Source organism: Brachyistius frenatus, unplaced genomic scaffold (genome assembly GCF_029030835.1).
Source record: "Brachyistius frenatus isolate BFR_SWC_R1_liver_20210118 unplaced genomic scaffold, ASM2903083v1 Contig_14, whole genome shotgun sequence".
NCBI classification, from domain to species: Eukaryota; Metazoa; Chordata; class Actinopteri; family Embiotocidae; genus Brachyistius; species Brachyistius frenatus.
The window spans coordinates 3020237-3040106 of NW_027210613.1; the positions used below are offsets into that span (position 1 = coordinate 3020237).

Below are 19870 nucleotides of genomic sequence, written 5' to 3' on the forward strand. Positions count from 1 at the left end.
CAACGAGGGTCTGAGGCATGTTGGAGTTCCTCTCAGTCCTGTCAGTCAGGTCTAAAAGACCTTCAATGCCAATGCCTTCCTTAAATAAATTACTTTATGTCAAGACATGATTTGCTCTCTTAAAACTGTCCTATTTACCATACTTAGAGGGACAACATAGAAGATGAAGGTACCTATCACCAGTTTGAATATTTCAAAATGTTTGGCCTTTGTGCACAGCCCAAGTTCTGTAACCTCATACACAATGGGCTAAACTATACAACAGATGTCAGCTCCACGTGGCTCCAGCCTCTCAATGACCCTGTTCAGGATAAAACAGGTGTAGATAAAGGATGGCTGGATGTACATATAGCTGGGAGAAACAACAAACAAGAGAAAGCATTTACCTAGCTGTGAAATCTCACATGCGTGATGCCAGGACAACGTGGCCTTGACATTTTTCTAATAATCTGTTTAGACCACATTCAACTTTCCAAAACCCTTAACCTCACAATAATATTATGTTGATAGCACAGGCGATAGATTGCATGTTAGGGACATCACGTGGAGCAACTTGTATTTCTTGACATCAAATATTGACTTCCAAATGCCCCGATAGGCCGCTCAATAGCATCTCGCTCCAAACGTGAAATAATGGCTGGTCATGTTCCAACAAAGCCGTTCTGTTCGCTGCAACATTAAGAGGTTTATGGGTGTTGTGGCTTTATAGCAGATGCAGCAAGTAGCTGGTGGCTCTATAAAGTCCTTTTAGAATGAAAGAGTGAGTTTACTGGAAAACAACTTCAACAAGTATAATTGTTCCACTAATGATATCAGAGGTATGGGGGATAAAATAAAAATCCTTTATGGGCAGAAATATGTGTCACTACAGACTGAATTTTAACCATTTATATTGGAATTTATTTTAACTCACTGGTTGCCCATCAGGTACAGAATAGTTTAAAGTCCTCATTCTCACCTATAGAGCCCTCCATGGTCCGGCCCCGGAGTACATTACTGACCTGCTCCATCATTACACCACTTATAGGTCACTCAGGTCTTCTAAACAGGGCCTACTGGCTGTCCCACGCACAGACTAAAGGTGATCCTGTCTTTAAAGTGGTGACTCTGACTGTGTAAAATCACATCTAATCAGATTGGCCTTTTATCTCACCTAAAGTTGTCTAGTGCTTGTATTTCAATGGTCTGTTGTTTTTTGGGTTTCTGTGCGACATTTCTTTTGTTTTTTTTATTTGTTGTGACTTTGTAAAATGTGCTATCTTAAATAAACTTTACTTGCTTACTTTTTTTACTTGCGTAACTTAAAAATTTGCATTAAACTGAATCTGAGTTGCTTGATTTGAAATGATTTTCTATTAGTGTGGAACTGAATTCTGACAAACTTTAAATTTTGAAACTGAATTAATTTATTTTAAAACTTTAATTGATCATCTCTAATCCATGTTTGGCACAATTTACTGTAAAAAAAACAACAAAAAAACACCAAAAAACCTGGTACCTATTGAAAATACTATTATTCAGATAGTGTAAACAAAAATGTTGCAAAAGTCATCTCAATTCATTGGCCTCTCCGGTGCTCCCGAGTTCCCTCCATCCCGGCTGATCCTGAAAACTGACAATGTCATTTCTGCTCCATTTATTTCCCATGCCAGGGCCAAGCGTTCCAATTCACTGGTTGAGTACTCGCAGACTCCCCACCCTTACATCCCATGCTGAGCTAATATTGTGCTTAAATCTCATGCTCCGATTGTCATGGATGAACCTTGTATGGCACAATTAGATAGACAGCGTAATTATGAAGGCACTCTGTGTCCATGCAGATCACACTTTCAACAGCTGAAATGTTTACAGCGGAAGAGACCCAAATATATATTATAGCCCTCAACCCACCCCCTGTCCAGTGGAGGATAATGGACAGCAAGCTGCCCTCCACACTGTACTGAAACGACAGACACACACACACACAAACCTGTAGTAATAGTAGTGGTAGTGCCAAACTCTATGACTTTATGATCTTCTTTTAACATAATATGGAGAACAGTCTGCAAAATCATGTGACAAGTACCACTACATGCGTAAAATCATATGTAATTTGATGTCAGATGTCATAGACATACATACACAAACATTTATTGGCAGCTGAAGACCAACCTTGATGGTTAGGAGAGCTCTGATTGGCTGATTGCTGGAAGCTCGGACCAATGAGATCAGCTTGTCTGTGATTGGTGGACCGGTCTATATTGTCCTGCTGAGAGAGAGAAGGGAAAAAAAAAAAAAAAAAAGACAAATCATGTCATGCCACTGGAAACTTCATTACAGAAACCAAAAAATAAATAAATCATCAACATTGTTACATGAAAAAAAAATCTTGTAACTAACACAAGTTTTTAAAAACTACAGTGTTGTAGCATTTAAACCTGTCTATGGTACAGCATGTACATGTTGTCTTATATATCTACATGGCTGCCATTAAAATATATTTGGAGCTAAAGCTACAACTCGGGTGAAATACATTTTATGAAATACAATCATTTGAGAGATGACAAAACGAAATAAGAACAATAATATGATGACATTCAAAAACTGCGCATAAACTACAACAAATTTGAAAAAGTTCAGCTATAATCTATGTTAAAACAGTGGTCCAGCCCCCGAACAGTGTGTGAACATGGTCAGATGTGTGTCAGACCACGGAGAGAAAGCAGCTAAGACACTATTTAGCCACAATGTCCTGGTTTGACCTACACAGCCTCAACATGCTAACTGGGAAACTGTTCCATGAAAGAAAAATTATTACAGCAAACTATGTTCATATAAATGCAAACATATTTGATTTTGATTTGTTTCTGGCAGTTTCAACTACTGAAAATGACAACGTATCATTTACGTGTGTGTGTGTGTGTGTGTGTGTGTGTGTGTGTGTGTGTGTGTGTGTGTGTGTGTGTGTGTGTGTGTGTGTGTGTGTGTGTGTGTGTGTGTGTGTGTGTGTGTGTGCAGACAGGCGTCCCACTTATGTCTTAACAGCAGGAATGGGAACAGAACGTCCTGAGACGGACTGCTGTTTTCAGAAAAACACCCGTACTAACTCGCTGTCTTACAGAGCAGACCTCCTCGGACGCTGTAAGAAAAGCTGTTGCGCTTGCTTGTTCTGCCTCATGTAATGTAGTGACAGACAATGAAAGCAGAACCGGACTCTCTCCATGATTTTTTTTCTCTCTCTACTGTGCTAGATGTATTATTCGGCCCTATATTCTATGACAGATGCTCTTTGCTTTACATCCGAGTTGTGTTTGCAACAGATAGACATGATTAAATGATGATGACCCTGCTACTCATCCGTAGTGTAATGTTGTAAATGTACTTGTAAATGTGTTTCACTGTTTAAACAACTGCTCTCCCTTGTTCAAGTGTTACACATACTTTAACAACCATTTTTTTTTTTTTAGCCCTAAATGATAGAACAGGGCAAAAGCATTGCGAATACCAGCTTTTTTCTGACTGAATTTGATAAATTTGAGATTATTTTGATCAATTTTGTGTCGCCATGCAGCACACTGCCTAAAGACATTCGTAGATTAACCATTTTTGGTGCAAAGCAAACGTTTGTCAACGGAAATGTTAATTTTTTTGGAGTTTAAATTTAAAAACACTTCAGTGGCATTTAAAGTAACTTTTCTACCAAGACTTGACGAGTCTCATAACATGCTATCCTTTGACGCTGGCTCGGCAGCTTTACACAGATTTGGCCCCCGTGTTACTGCAACTCACACCGAAAAGAGTAAAACAAGGCGTTCTAACATACCCCTTTTTTTTAATGGTGGCTCACTGACACTGATGAGATTTACTCCTGCATAAAAGTAGCAAAGATTAGTCGTTTTAAAACTAAAAAGTGTTTGTCTGGATGTAACCTTGAGATTTTAATTTGATACCGAATGAGGAGGTGTTTTTCACTACTTTACAGTTTCAAAACAATTTGGTCTGTGCAGAGTCCTTTTTGCTAAAAGCTGATCCAGAAAATGATGATTCAATGTACTGAATTCCTTTAAAAACACACCAATACAGATTTGTTCATGTACTGAACACTCGTGTCAAGACTAAATCACTGAATTCAGAATGAGGTGAAAAAAAATTGGGCTAGTTTTAACATCCTAATCTCATGGTATAAAATAGCTAGAATTACGGCCTTGTGGTTGTATGGTCTCTGCCACCTAGAAAAATTTGCAGTTTAAATCCATGTTTGTCCAGGCTCCTATATGTAGTGAAGAGTTTGAAGGAAGCTTTAAATGATGTAGTGATGGCATTTTATATCCAAAAGGTTAGCCTCACTGTGATGTCAAATTGTTGTGCAGGAACACCTTTCTGGCCATTATCCAAAACTATAACTCAGGAGCATAAGCGGAGATTTTGATTGCATTTCATGTATGGAGAGACACTCTATATACTGCTGCTCATAAATGCAGATAGGTGACTAGGAATCATGAATGATGACACACTTTCGTCTTGTAGGAGTCACAGACTTAACGTTGAACCTTTTAACTCGGTGCCCTCAATACCACATCCACACTGACACGTGACTCTTCTGAAATCTGCCTTGTTGCAATTGCAATGAAATATTCGCACTGCAGAAGCGCGAGTGACTCAAATGCACTCTTGTCATATCTCAAGCTTATTGGGGGGTTATGGGAAACACCACCCGATCTTGTTAACATGTAGCCTGAGATTCAAACAATGCAGCCATCTGAGGCTCTCTCACCGTTTGTTTATCCAGTGGTCCAACATAGATGTTCAGAGGGTGAACACTCGGGCATACAGAGCGTTCATACATGACAGTATTGTTCTTGGGAACCAAACCTCTCAGAGTTTTGATCACATAGAATTTGAGCTTGTTACTTGCATTTAACCGGATTAGATGAAGATTTAAGTCACATTAACATTTATACAGGATTAATAAAATGTATTATAGATACTGTACTTCCTGAATTGACCATTCTGCCACTAATAATCTGCTTCTCCCTCATCAGATTTGTCTTGCTTTGCACATACACATAATTTATTCACCAGTCATGGTCTAAAACAAGATTCAAGTGGCAATATAATCCCTTAAATTTAGTATGAATGTTATCTTCAGTTGAATCTGTTTTGAAGCGCTGCTGCAGTTTTATCGGGGCAATCTTCCAGAACCCTGGAATTTCACAGTCAGTGGATTTTCTCATTCAGCAAGTCAAGGTACATCTGTTATAGCTGAATGGTTTGCAAACAGCCGAGCGAGCGTGTCTGTGCCAAAGGTGTCGTAGACGCTGTATAGACGCGAGATATTGGTCAAAAACAACATGCGGAACAGGTCTGCTGCAACTTGATAGAAAAAAAACAAAAAACAACAGTCATGTGTGGTGATACAAAACTCTGATTATCCGAATCGAACACTATAGTCGGATGATCAGGGGCAAGTTATTGACAACCAAAAGCTAGATAGATAGTCGCAGAGCATCTAGAAAAAAAAAAGAGGAAACACTTCAAATTTATCTAAGCAGTTCGAAGACAGACTTTTAGATCTGTACGCAGAATTCAAGGTTGAATGTTGTTTCAACTTTATATTAACAGCATGTCATCAAAATGTTTGTATCCTGAGACGTTTCCATTGTTTTTTGTAAACTGCAACATAGTCGCAATTCAATTCAATTTTTTCTCAATTCAATTCAAAAGAGCTTTACTGGTACAAAGCTTTCAAAATCAAAGTTGGCAAAGCATCAAAATGGGAGTTTGTCCAAATATCTGGACACATTGGATAACAGTAATATGAATATTGAGACAACATTAGGATTGATGCATATTAATTATATTAAGAGTCTATGCAATGCACGCATTTGTGTTTGTCTGTGTGAGCTTTATGTGTCATGCATTCATCTAATTGATTTATTATTTTGGTATAGAGAATCGTGAAAATTCAGCAGTACTGACGTTTTGCTGTGTCTGTGTGTGTTCGTGCGTGCGTGCGTGCGCCTACATTAATATTCATATAATGTAGCTGCATCCACCCAAACCGTTGGCAAAGATGAAAGAACTAAATGATGCCTCACTCCATTCAGATCATAAAGCTTTACTGCCTTCAGTAATGAATCAGTCTGTCTGATAAAATTATGATTATTTTTTAAATCCCTCTTTGATTTTCATTGAATTAGTCAAAATGACTTTGAATACTATAAACAATATTCTATATTGGTTCACTGCATTATTCCCTCTGGTTTTGGTTTTGTTATGCTAGCTCCTGTTCTGTTATTGAATGTATGCCTCATTAAAAACTAACAATATACACTAGTCAGAAACAAAACACACTGCTGACCCCGACTCAACTCTACCAAACATATAAACACACGCACGCACGCAAATCTTTGTTTTTGTCTCTTTAAAGTGTGCAGATCTGCGAGAGACTCTGGCAGACTGACCTCTCTATGCTTTGGCTCCGAGTTCAAAAGGTCACAGATAAAGCCATGACGCAGATGACAGGCAGACAACAGATCAGCTTCTGATAAGGCTAATAGTTCTACTGCTCTAATCCAAATGTTTGGAAGCCCTTCGCTCCGTGGAGGCCGGTGCGAACGCATCTACTGAACCAACAATAAAAGGGCACATCAGGATGCAAGTGAACGTTCAGAGGCCTCTGCTTGTACTTAAAAAGATCAAGTTGGCTTGTATAATCCAGATATTCTAATTGTTCAAGTGCTGCATGCATAAAACTGGGGGAAAAAAATTATGAATCTAGATCATCCACTGAAAGGGTTAGTGAAAATGTGACTGAACAAATTAAGAATATTAAGGAGAAATTGGTCAAAATACTTGAATTCACATCTCTGATATATACAGTGATGTAATTAGTTTGCAAGTACTTTTGAGAGTGAGGACACATTTCTGACTGTCAGCCAAAGATTAGGAGACTCTTAAATTAATACCAGTCTTCTCGTCCACATGATTCAGCATGATTTGGCATATCTCCTAATTTACAAGCACACAGAGGGGTTCCATGGTTAACAATTTAAAATGTTACTGGTTTCTGCATTTGCTTAAATGTGATTTTCTTGGTTCTGTTTGGCTATGTTGTGATTTACACAATAGGTAACAGAAGACATTTTAAGACCTTTGTTGGATCAACAGACCCCGCTCCCTCTCTTTAGTCAGGACCAGACTAAACAGATGAAACTATAGCCATGGGCCCCTCTGGCTTACTCCTATGCATAAGCATGATTGTGAATATTTGAGCTGACTGCAGTCATTTTGCATATTTGTTAGAATTGTTTCCATAAATCTGAATAAAAACAGCTGGATGAAACTAACAGAAATGTCAGATTTCAGCTTATTATAATAACATCAAAAGAACAAAATAGACAATTCAATCATTAATCGATTGTCAACAAAGATGTCTTAATTGTGACAGCTCCCCCGTCCATACAAACAAATAAACAAAATGCATTGTGACAAGAGTCTAAAAGGGCTGATGAAGAAGGGCTAGTGATGGCTGGAGTGTTGGCGAAGGCTGCGGTGACCTGAATCTCCACCCTCACCGTTTCTTCTGGAAGCCAAAGCTGCACCACCTCATGTACTACTTGGATGGTTTACTATTAGTATCACATCTTAAATACAGGGTTATTAAGGTTTTTAGTTTGCACAGGGACAGGTGCAACTTTCACAACCCCATTTCGTCTTGGCCGTTTCATTTCTGGTGTAAAATGGTAACATTTCTTCTCTACAAACACGAGTTAAGCCGTTTAAAAAGCACAGAAATACAGATTTAAGAAACTTGCACGCAGGAAGCTGCCTTTTACCTGATAATTTGGATGATGCAGGAAATAGTCCGGACATCCGGCCACAGCCATGGTGTGAGCTTCCCAGCTCTTTCGCTCAGCTTGTCTGGTTGGATCGGTTTCGATACAAGATGGACACCGCAGAACCTGTGGAGGAAGAAGAGCAGACAAACGGATGTTAGTGGAAAACTACAAAGGAAGAAGGGGTAGGGTGAGGAGCTCCAAGAGGACAAAGATGAAGGAAGGAAAGGAAGATGAAGTCTAAGTTCTGAGAAGACAGATATAGTACAGAGCACTTCTTAACCCACATAGGCCCACAGTAAACAACATCAACGAACAGCGGTTAGTTACAAACATTTTAAGGAAAATAACTGCACCTAACTAAAAATCTACAGAAGTACTTTTCTTTTTGTTTTATAACTGCTTCAGAATCTGAAAATGTTACTTTAAAATACAGCAAGATATTTTGTAAAAGTGGCAGAGAATTAAAGATGATTCACTGAAGCAATAATCGGGCTTTCACATTTGACTCCCACAGGCAGGTTAAGATAGTTGACTGAAGAACAAAGTCTGGGAACAGCGTTACTCATGTAAACCTCCGATTTCTGTAGGGATTTGTGGAGTTTATTGTTGGGAGTGAAGAGCATCAACCTGAGCCTAAGAACTATGAACCAGTATGTCTCTTTATTTAGATGATAAAAACACTGATTTAACTTTGTGCTAGCGTTGCAGGACATTTCTATAGCATATACAGGTTTCTTAAAAATATGTTTTTTCATCCTGTAAAATTTAAGTCTCTTCTATGGAGAAAGTCTTTAGATCTTGGCCTTCTTTATTCATCTTGATGTCACCATACCTCAATTTAACATGAATAAATGAACATTTCTCTGTTCTAAGAAGCGTACCTCCGGGCCATCCTCGGTCAAAAATAACCATCAATTCAACAACATGGACTTCAGTCTATTTGAACTTCTTAAAGTGGGTACCCTACTAACCTCTTGGCACTGCTGCCACTGAACAAACAGCTGTAAACACGAGACCCAAAAATACCCCACAGGCACCTATCCAGGTCTGAAGTTAGACTTCCGGGGTATTTTCGGAGCCGAGTCGCTCTATGATGGTCTTTTATGCAGCAGTTCATGACCCCCGATTCGTATTTAAAAATATCACCTGGCATTTTATAGACAGCTAATATTATCTCATGGTTGCGTTAGCGGTTGTGAGCCGGCTGCCCTTGTGGCCATACGTGTGTTTATATGCGTGCGCTTCTGCATGTATACGTGTATTGCCCGGGGGTGTGTGTGGATGTTTACATGCAGTACAATGCACATGTGTGGTTGCGTGGAGGTGCGTAGGCTCTATTTGTTTTTTGTTTTTTTTCCAGTTTTCCGGGTCTTTGAAAAGCTCTAGTTGTGAATGTTACTCTCTCTTACTGTACAACGATATGACTACTCTGTCTTCAAGTAGTGTCAGCTATAGCAAGCAAGCAAGCAAAATTATGACAAGGATGAAAGAAGCTTTTTAAAACAAACTAACATGACAGCATTGTTCATCTGGGCTGAAAACAACTAGTTCTTGTGAAACGTTGCCCAAACAGATGAGAAGGGAAAAGAGTTTATCGGTTTTACAGCCAATGAAATGATTGTTTGAATATTAAAACTGAACCCATTTTCAGACAACAATCTAGAACATATTTATGGCCTTGTACAAAGTTGGTCACACAAAAAGTGAAGGAAATAATTTTACAAAGAAAGAAAGAGAGTGCTTACTTTCTCACACTTCAACCCATTTGGCCAATCACAACAAGAGGTGGCTCTGAATGTCAGATTATCAGTTTTTATCAGGAAAGACACACATGGCACATCTGATGAAACACACCGACCCCCTCAAAACTGTAGCGCAGAGAAGTGTTCATGCGCGACAATCAAAATAATACCCTTTGCTTATGAGAAAGATAAATTGCTGACATTGTTTTTGTCATATTGTCTTTCATGGCAAGAAAAAAAATAACATTAGTTGGGCTATTTTGCCATGTTTCCTTTAACACAATGGCTTATCCAGAAATTGTGTCATCTGATGACATATAACAAAGCTGTCAGTCAAAGCTCTGCCTTTCCAAATTTTCTGAAGAACTAAAAATGAAAGGTTTGTTTTTGTACATCCAAAATTGGGCGAGCAAATAATGACCAAACCATGAATGCATTCTAAACAAAGAGTTTGGCACCACAATCTCTGGGACTGCTGAAAGGGCTGGTTTGTAATGAGTGTGTATATACGTGCCTGTGTGTGTGCTTTACAATGTCAATCCATGTGTGTGGCCTGGGTGGCTGGCATGCAAGGACGACTTGTCATTTACACATTATTTACAGACACACAGTTTACAACAAAAACAAGGCAGCCCCTCATTAGGCGCCCCAAACCTGCTGACTATCTGTGACCGAACTGTGTGATGCTTATTTCACGGGAGTCGGGGGGGGGTTCTGCAAGACGGACAGAAGTACACTCCGACTGGCTGCATTAGACGCTAAAATAAAACGGTTTGGCCTCAGTGAAGCCTAAATCCTTGTCAAACAGCCACTTTCATATTAGGAGTACTACATATTACACATTTAATCCAACAGAATTAAATCTGTACTCAGCCTTTCAACATCCCAGGTGTAAACTGGGAGTTCTGCTTCAACTGTGCGTGGTAAAACATGGGGGGAAAAAACTCTGCGTTTCATGTGGCATTAAAATAACTTGCAACCCAACTTTCAAAGTGCTCATACGTGCCACAGCGACTCTCAGTGACCGATATATTGACCAAACATACACGCACCTATGCTTAATTGCTCCCTGACGCAATCAAAGCCATTCCAGTGCAAGGATTAGACCCTCTCAGAGCCCTTTGATTCAATCCCTTCCACTTGAACAGTGTACTGAAACCTAACCATCTATGACCTTGACAGTGCAATTACCGTCGCAGTAGAATGGGAGACTTTGGAGTGCCGTGGCTGTACCCAGCAGTGAGCTTCCTGCATCTGGATTAATTAAAGGGATTTTTGCTCAAACCTGCATGAGGGAGAATGTTCGCTGGTGCACTTCAAACACAGGGATCTTATAATGCTTCTCATGAATCATAAATCTGTCCTGTGTGGGACCAGCAAAAGACACAACACGCTGCTCAAGGTGTTCTGATTTAAGATTTTACCATTATGTCCATCTTTGGTTCTGGAAACTATTCATTGTACTACGTATATTATCTTAAAAGGTATTCTTCTCCAGTATCCAACACCACATGACATGTTTGTGTTTCACAGTCATGGTGAAGGTAGTTTTGTGTTGTTGTTTTTTTATGCAAGCATAAAAGACAGTTTTGGGAGAAAATTTCTCACACTTACGGTTTTGGAAACATACTTGAGAATTTTTCTCATGAAATGAGTCTCTTTATTGTGTCAAAGAATGTTTTGATTGTGAAATCAGACCTATTTGGTTGTGAGTCAAAAACCTTTGCTTGCCAGTTGAATTGGACGTAATGGGCCGGATCTGTGCTGATGCAGGAGAGAGGGTTTCTGTTGGTGGGTTTGATTTGGATCCACAGCATGGCTGTGCGGCACACTATACATGGGTCACAGGTCAGTTGACATTACATTGATCTCTTTTATTGAAAAGTCTTTAAATCTAGCAGCGTGATTTTCACTTTGTGATGGTTTCTATTATATTAATATTTCATGTCGTCACTGTCATGTAGTTGGGCTCATTTTTCAAAAAAAGGCATTAATTGGCTGCCATCTTGACACGAGAGCCCTCTGTGGACTAACATTACACACTTTGTCAGAGACATGACTGTTAGATAAGGTTAGCTACCAATGTGTAACATTGTAAATGAAATCTAATGAGACTAGCTTTCTGCCACTGAGGTAGTTGAAGCCGACGAGGTTACAACTACGGTTTGCCACAAGCGGTGCCGATTCCTTCGGCGACATGTGCAGCTTATTTTAACGGCGTCATACGGTTTCCTAACTCTTTACCAACACACCACTCTTCAGTGGCATTAAGAGTTAGAAAACAGTATGTACCGGTGGATTATGATCAGCATAGCCCCAGGTATATGCCGCTGAGGGGACCAACATGGCATTAAGAACACAAAATGTGAACAAATGGAGAATAAGTTCTACATCTAAAAGCATTTCAGTAAAAAAAAAAAAAGAGCAAAATAAAACCAACTGATCTCCATGCAGCTTAATGCACAGTCCTCTCCTGTTGAGTGTATACAATGGGATCGAGGGAGCGCGTAGCCATGCTGTGGATCCAAGTTAAACCCGCCAATATAAACTTTTCTTTCATCCATCACCATAGATCCTACTCATTATGTCCAATTCAACTTGCAACAAAAAGTTTTTGACCCGCAACCAAAGAGGTCTGATTAACAATCAAAACTTTTTGTGTTAGACTAAAGAGGCTGGTTTCATGAGCAAGAAACTAAAGTCTGTGACCAAAACCAACAAAACTGAAAGAGAAAATGTGTTTGCAGTGCACATTTTTGATGATTTTTCTAATGCAAGTGAGAGAAATTTGCTTTCGTTTATGCCTGCATTAAAAAAATAAAAAATAAAAAATAAAAAACTACCTACATACAAATACACCTCAGAAAGCTGTTCAAAACAGTCAGAGCTTCCACGTAATATTTACCGTGAAGGATTCCCAATATCTCCAGCTGGTTTCTGCGATCTATATCAAAGAAAATCTCCCAAAATCGTAACTGTTTTCTTTTATAAAACAGTCAGCAGCGATGTGGCACACACTGACTGATTTGAACTAAATCAACTAGAACGCGCAATGTTATACGACATTGCACTTCAGCCAATAAGCCATAAACACTGAGACAATTATTTAGTTTGAGCTTTCCTTTCCTCTAAAGTCGATTTCATTTACTTGTAGCAAATACGACACTAGAATCATTAGATTAATTATTATTTTTTTAATTAAAAAGAAATGTCTACCAACCCAGCTCATACTGTTAAAACAATGTATTTTGACCTCCCAAATGTTACATATCGTCATGGGTGTTAAAACAAATACGTGATGCATCATCTCTGCACTGAAACTCAACTTTACAGAAAAATAACTCTCCAACCTCTCTGTTTTTACATGGAGTTATGTACACAGACACAATCAACAGACACAAGAGGCACAAGGCCTGCATGCTCAGTCAGTCCAGGGGTTCACGTGCTGATATGCGCTTACACTTCAAGGGTCCAGCTTTAATGTCCCAAGATGATAAGCCGTGCGGAGGAGCCAAAAGTGAGTTCAAGGATAACCAGAAACCTCGGCTATTTAAAGTAAAGCCTAATTGAAACGGTAGACACATTTGCCTTAACAGTTCTCTTCTATTACACAGCAGTACATCAGCACCTGACCAGCTCACTGCACTAAATGTGGATCTAAGGAAAACTTTAGAGGCCGTTCGCCACCATTACCATCAACATGAATACATACAAAGGAAATGTACAGATCCAAAAAGGGAATAAGAGATTGAAAAGTAAAAACAAAACTTCAGACATACTTTTTCTCTGCAAATGTTAAATATTATTTTAATATTTACTTAAATTGTTTAGAAGAGTATTTTTCTCTTAAGTTTCCTAGAGTGGGAATTAGAAATACTAAACATTTATCCTCACCTACTGTATGTAAATCAAAGCTGCAATAAACCCTATAAGAAGCCAGATGCTGTTTTTTTTTTTTAACCTCACTGGTGATGTGGTTTGTCTGCATCAACTGTCAACCAGTCTGTCTCATCAGTTTGTATTTCTGCCTTTCTGTCTTCACTGTCTGTTTGTTTACTGGCTGTTTACTGTCTGTATTTACTAGTCTAATCAAAGCTTTCCTGTACATTTCTGTGAATGTCTGTGATATATAAATACCGTTTCCTAATTGGGACAACGTTCTAAATAGTGGCGATATTAATAGCAGGGCGTCCAGAAACATACTGGAGTGTGAACTTGTGCAGTGCAAGTCAGGCAGGTCAATGAACTTTTAATTTAGATGCTGGAGGAGCTCTGTTACATTTTACAAAAGCACATTTAAACAGTAGAAAAGAAGCTCTTTGACTGTAAAAACGTCATCCATCAGAGAGTGTTACGAAATGAAATCAAACACATAATGTGATTTGAAGGATTGAGTATAAATTCATGTTACCAAAGCTATTACTGAACCAACAAAGTATTTATTTGGTGCTGGATTACAGCATTTGCATTATACCATTGGAACATAATGGCTGCAAGTATACTGCATGCTACAGTACTAGTGTGTGCAAAGAATGGTAGAAATATAAACCTGCCACAAATGTGGTTTTACTGATATTGATACTTGTGTCAGTCTGAGCCATTAGGCATAAATAGCGCAAGTATTCATTATCTAATGTAGATTTCTGTTATCTAAACATGTCAAACCTACAACAATATAACCCAGCAGATAGTCTTTCTGGCTACATTTGGAATTAATTAAAACCCTCCCACAGGTGGACCTGCGTCACTTGGTTCAAAAATCATGAACCAAAACAGCGCTCGGAGGCTGGGTCTGTCCAGCTCAGCTGTGTCAACTACTCTGCCCGTGTGTATAATTGTAAAATGTGTTCACCTCAGTCAGCTTGACTTCAGCTGATTAGACTGGACACAGCTTAACAGGAGGCCGTTCAGCTCTGCTCAGTCATCTTTGGAACATAGAGAGCACATTCTTTCCATATAGGCTGGTGAGTGAGAAAACGCGTGCAATACAGTGAACCCCAACCTCGTGAAAAGGAATGCACTGATTTATGGGCCGGCCGGGACGGAGTGGACGGCTGTGAAAAATGGCAGTGTGTGTGAGACAGACACACACACACACACACACAGACAGACAGACAGACACGGGGAGAGAGAGAGAGAGAGAGAGAGAGAGAGAGAGAGAGAGAGAGATGGTAAGCTTCCTACTTGGGTATCATAAGGTCAAAAGGCCACTTTTTATGGGGGTGAGGTAGTGTTAGGGAACTAGGCTTGCAACGGTATGAGTTTTTTTAACGGTTTTATAACCATCTCAGAAAGTGTCATGCTGTCACGGTATATGGGATTTCACTATTATTATTATGTCAGTAAAAATTACTATTTAAAGGAATTTAAAAAGTTGATCAAATTCTTTATTAAAGTTGAAAATATGTTTAAGGGGTCTCCCTTTTGGAAAGTAAATAAAATGTTTTAATGTAAAAGCAGGATTTAACGGTTGTTGGTTGAGGTGGAGTTCGTTTGAACCATTTTGCATCCAATTGCAACTAATGATTATTTTCGTCCTCAATTCATTTACTGATCAATTTCTCCATTAATTGATTGTTTGGTTTGTAAAATTTCTGAAAAATGGCGAGAAATGACATTATATTATATATTTTATATTATAGGAGGCTGTGAGGTTTTCTTTAAAGAAACCCTCACAGCCTCCTTGTCACCAACGATCCCCAAAAATATAAAAAATAAAATAGAACTTGATTGAACACAGCTGTGGGTCAATTTGACCCGAGGACAGTGGGAGGGTTAAACATTTAACATTTTATGCGAGTTTCAAAAGGAGAATTATTAAAAAGATTCTGGGAAACACTGTGGGGCGAAAGTAAAGTCACACTTTGAGCTCTTGAAGTTTCTTGTTACTGGCATTTAAAGAAACCGTATGCCTCTTCACTGTATTTAATGTGTCAACACTTGACGCTTGTGATTTCCTGGAAGGTTGTGTGTGGTTCATCGGAAGACCAAGTGAATAATAAGACAAACACCCTCTCATATTCTCGCATATGAAACGTAATCCTGTGATTACGATGCTGACCACACGAGAATAAATACACCCAGCACCCTAAGCTCTTGTGTTGGGTCACATGTTATCTGTGGAGTCCCGCTGCAGCCACCAGGGCATCACAGAGAGAACAGAGCAGCTGGAACAAGCTTGATATCGCTTCCCTTCAAATGGAAGTGTTAAAGAGAGACGCTGCTGCACCGGCGGGGTAGAGGGAGCCAGTCGATAGAGGGATATTGGCAGCAGTAAGAAGAGAAGAAGAAACAGCTTTCTGGTTGCTAATTGCCGAGTTGTAACACAAGAGTAGCATGACTTGAAAAAGGGAGGGTTGCTTTGATTCAAAAGGGTTAAGGCTAAAGTATCTCAATTAAGCAGATGGCTATTTAGCTGGCAGCTGGTGCACTGCAACTCTAGCTACAAATTAGATTAATTTTTAGACACACGCAACCTGTATAACCTCAACAGAGCGGCCTCAGGTGAAATAAGATGCAAGGAAGATTCAGGAGGTGACAGAACTAAGCATGTCAGGGTTCCCCCTCACCAACTAAAAACAAAAAGAAGCTGCTCAGTGGCTCATATGATCGTGTGTAATGTAGTCGATTATACAGACAATAGTCTTATTACAGAAAATAATTATCTGACTTGCGTTTTACTGTTTTGATTCACTCTACATTACAGCAGGCAGCTGCTGCTTGTATTGCGAAAAGCTCTAAACTCTTACACTAAATGACAAACAGACAACAGTTAGCAACTAGTTGGCAAACACCGGTGATAATATGACAATGTGTGTTGGCAGCTTGTTTCCACCGCCCTCAAGTGGCCATAAAACCTGTTTAATGGAGGTTTAATGTTTTTTTTAAGAGTCTTGTTTCTTGACATATATTGTAGGATCCATCCGATTGATCCCAGATTTCTACATGAAAACCGGTGGGACAAAGAAATGACAGAGGGCCTTGACATCCAACTTTAAACTCTGAAGAGATCAGAGCCTGGTCACACCCCTCTCTCAAGTACTACACCTGCGGCCAAGCCTCCCAACCACCCTGGTTCCCACTGTGAACCAGTGCTGCGCCACAGCTACCTCCCCTTCCCTCCTTTCCCCCAAACCCTCGCCCAGCACCAGTCCCCCAATGTCAGCCCTCCCCTCATCCCGCTGCGTCCCAGTCCAGAACATAAACAGCATCTTAATTCAAGAAATGGCACCGCTCCAAGTCTATGTCTGGGGACTTGTGGAGAAGTCATTGAAGAAAATGTACTGACCGTAACCCAAACCCCTAGAGAGGGGAGGTCAATTATTCTACTGTACATGTTTAAAGATGCTGTAAAGCAAATTCCAAAAGTTGTTTCCCAGTACATTATATACGTGTGAAATGAGTTGCTGAAAACATGTGCAAAGTTTGAAAACTTTGTCGCACTGAAATGTGGAGTTAGACCGTCAAACAGTTTCTAACCCGTCTTCAGCTCAGGTTTTTTTTAGGCGGGGCTAAAACCTAACCTATCTACGTCACAACAACCTATCTACGTCAGATCACAGCCGGTTTATATAACCTTCTGCATGGCTCCTCCTCTCACACGGTGAAACGCTATAAAAGCCTGGAGCTCATTTGCATAAGATGTCATCCCACTGGACTTCAGTTCTACTCCTGTTAGTCAGATTGTTGTTGTACATCAGCTAGCTGCTACAGGACGTCTCCCTCCACCCGCAAGTTCATCTTTCCTGGAAGTAAGAACCTCCAAAGCAGCGCTGCATCGCTGTTTAAATGTCCTACTGATGAAGGAAAAAGAGGTGGATTGGTTTCGTGAAGAGTCTCGCTAAAGGAGACTTTAGGATTAACACCAACAGCCGCCTCTGCAGGGACCATTTCACGGCGGATAGTTTCAACTTGGACCGGAGACGGACGGAGTTCACGGACGCATCGCTTCTCCTGCAGCGCAGAGCCGAACCGAGCACCGCCCTCCCGGCCGTTCATACCGGCACCGTCCGCTGCCGCCAGCAGTCCACCACTCAGCTTAAGTTCTGTGTGCTTGTTATAATTATACTAGATAACGTTTCCACAGTAACTCTGCTACATTTAGTCCGCAGTGCAAACCGGTAATGTGATTTTATTCAGTGTAGAGTAACTTTATTTTGGTGAAATGGGAGCTAACGTGCTAAGTAGCTTCTATTGAGCTCGTAGCAGAGTTCAGAGGAAAATGCTCCGATAACCGCGGATTGTTTTATGCGTCTCAATAGAGCTACGATAAGGAACTATAATACATGTAACTCTGTATTTTACATGTCGGGGTGATGGTGAACATGGACCAGAGGAGATCTTGTCCTCACATTAATGAGGGTTGTTGTTTTTGTACTCCGGTGTAACGTTACAATCACTGACCCTCTCGGTTACATGTACCGGTACCGGTACCGGTCCGGATAAACGAGCCCGACTACATGTGGAGGAGGCTGCAGAGAGCAGGTGGAGGAGGAGGTGGAGGTGGAGGGACATCAGTGGAAGAGAAAGACTGTCGGCTCGACCTGAGCAGGTTCAAAGTTTGAATTGACGTGATATAATGCATTAATGTGATGTAATGAATTGATGTAATGCAGCGTTGTGCATGTTGCAGTCGTTACAGAACTAAATCAACTCCTCCGCTCTTATTATCTCCACTATTGTAATGCAGGTGCGTTAGAAGTAGTTGGAGACTCACTGTCTGCTGTCTCTGGTGTCCAGTTCTACTCCTGTGTTACAGCTCAGGGGGACAAGCTGGATTTATATGCATCTGTATGTTTCACTCATTGGACAAATAAATTCTGATTCTATTGTGTTTTCATAAAGCAGGCTGCTCCGTCCACCAGAGAGACAGAGTACCAGTGGGACATCATGCATAAAGTCACAGAGAGGTTGGGACGGACCGCTGAGTGGGGAAAAGAACTGCAGCCACAAGACTGTCATACTGAACACTGAACACCTTCCAGCGAGTGGGCGGAGCTTCAGCTCCTTCAGGACACGCCCCCTCAGTCTCAGAGCAGAGAAGACTGATGATTTTCTCACTATTTCAAAGCCTAATTTAACAAACTTGTCTGTTTTTTTCATTCAAATTTGGACAGGTAGTTAACAACCCATACTTCTGTGGTGTGATGAACTTAAAATTCATTTTAATTTCTACTTTACAGCATCTTTTAAGTTAACCAGACACCTTATGTAATAATATTTAGTTTGACGCTATGAGTTATCAAAACATCCTATGGCGAGTCAACTTATAGGAATGTGCTCGATGTCCGACGGGGAGAGGGATGGGCGGAGGGCTTTAATGGGCTGCTCTACTGTATTGTGCTGCTGCGAGCTGGAGATTCCCTCTCCGATTCCCACCACCCTTTAACTCCACAGGCAACTTTTATAATGTGCTTTTAGACACTAAACAAAGAGTTTGAAAATGTGTAAACCATTAGAATTTACAAACAAAAAATAGCAAATTATTCCAATTATTAGAATTTACAAACAAAAAATAGCAAATTATTCCAATTATCAACCTTTAAGTCTCTCAAATAAGGTTGTCCGAGCTGGCTCTATTTTCTGCAGCAATGCAACACAGAAAGACAGGAAGAGCGAGTTGAACAGAGCATCTCTGTCCTGTTTTAATCGGCAGATTAGATGGTAGTCACTCCTCACTGGATGTGCTTGTTGCACATGTTGATTAGTCATTAATTGGCAGCTTTCATTATCTGTGAGCAGCAGCGTAAAGTGGGGCTGTAAGAGAGGGCCTGATGTCATGCTGGGGAAGGCTGAATAGCACCAGTCTATGAGAGAAAGGCCTTTTGGAAACGTGGACAGTGCCTAATTGGATGAGGATTTCATTTGGTTGCTTGGGAGAACCGGTCTTATGCAACGGCGTAGATGAATGGACGAGGTTTAGGAGCAGTGATGCTTGTGCACAAGGTGGCTGTGATGGTGGCCCCCGGGAGGGCTACATCAGATGGACTCACCTTCTTGTGACACCATCTTTGCTTCTGGATTAGCACATAACTTCTTTTACTAGACTGATGCTGTAAAACACACACAACTGTCACATCAGGACTCCTTCGAGTCAACAATAAAAAGCAGATAAAGTCATAATTCAGTCCGTTCATATTGCATGGCATCATCCTCCGCACTGAAACAAACCATCAAACCCAAACAAAACTCGCCTTGTAAGTAAAACATGTATCTCGTATCAGAAGGGCCCTCAACTTCTTTGTGGCCACTTGAGGGTGAAGGGGAACAGGATTTATTTGACTTACTTACTCTTAGGAATGCTAACAA

General features: G+C 40.2%; 1 protein-coding gene across 3 annotated transcripts in view; it reads right to left on the reverse strand.

The window, feature by feature from the left end:
* The window catches only part of grb10b (growth factor receptor-bound protein 10b), a 63569-nt gene that overhangs the window by 39524 nt on the left and 4175 nt on the right, over window positions 1-19870 (reverse strand). For 2 of the 3 annotated variants that reach the window (XM_069693170.1, XM_069693168.1), the window contains exons 2-3: window positions 7818-7943; window positions 2152-2248 (exon numbers count right to left, since the gene is read on the reverse strand). In XM_069693170.1, the coding sequence (XP_069549271.1) occupies window positions 2152-2248; window positions 7818-7868 (148 nt within the window). In that variant the 5' untranslated portion in view covers window positions 7869-7943. The remainder of the gene's footprint in view (window positions 1-2151; window positions 2249-7817; window positions 7944-19870) is intronic. The other variant, XM_069693169.1, reaches the window with a different exon arrangement.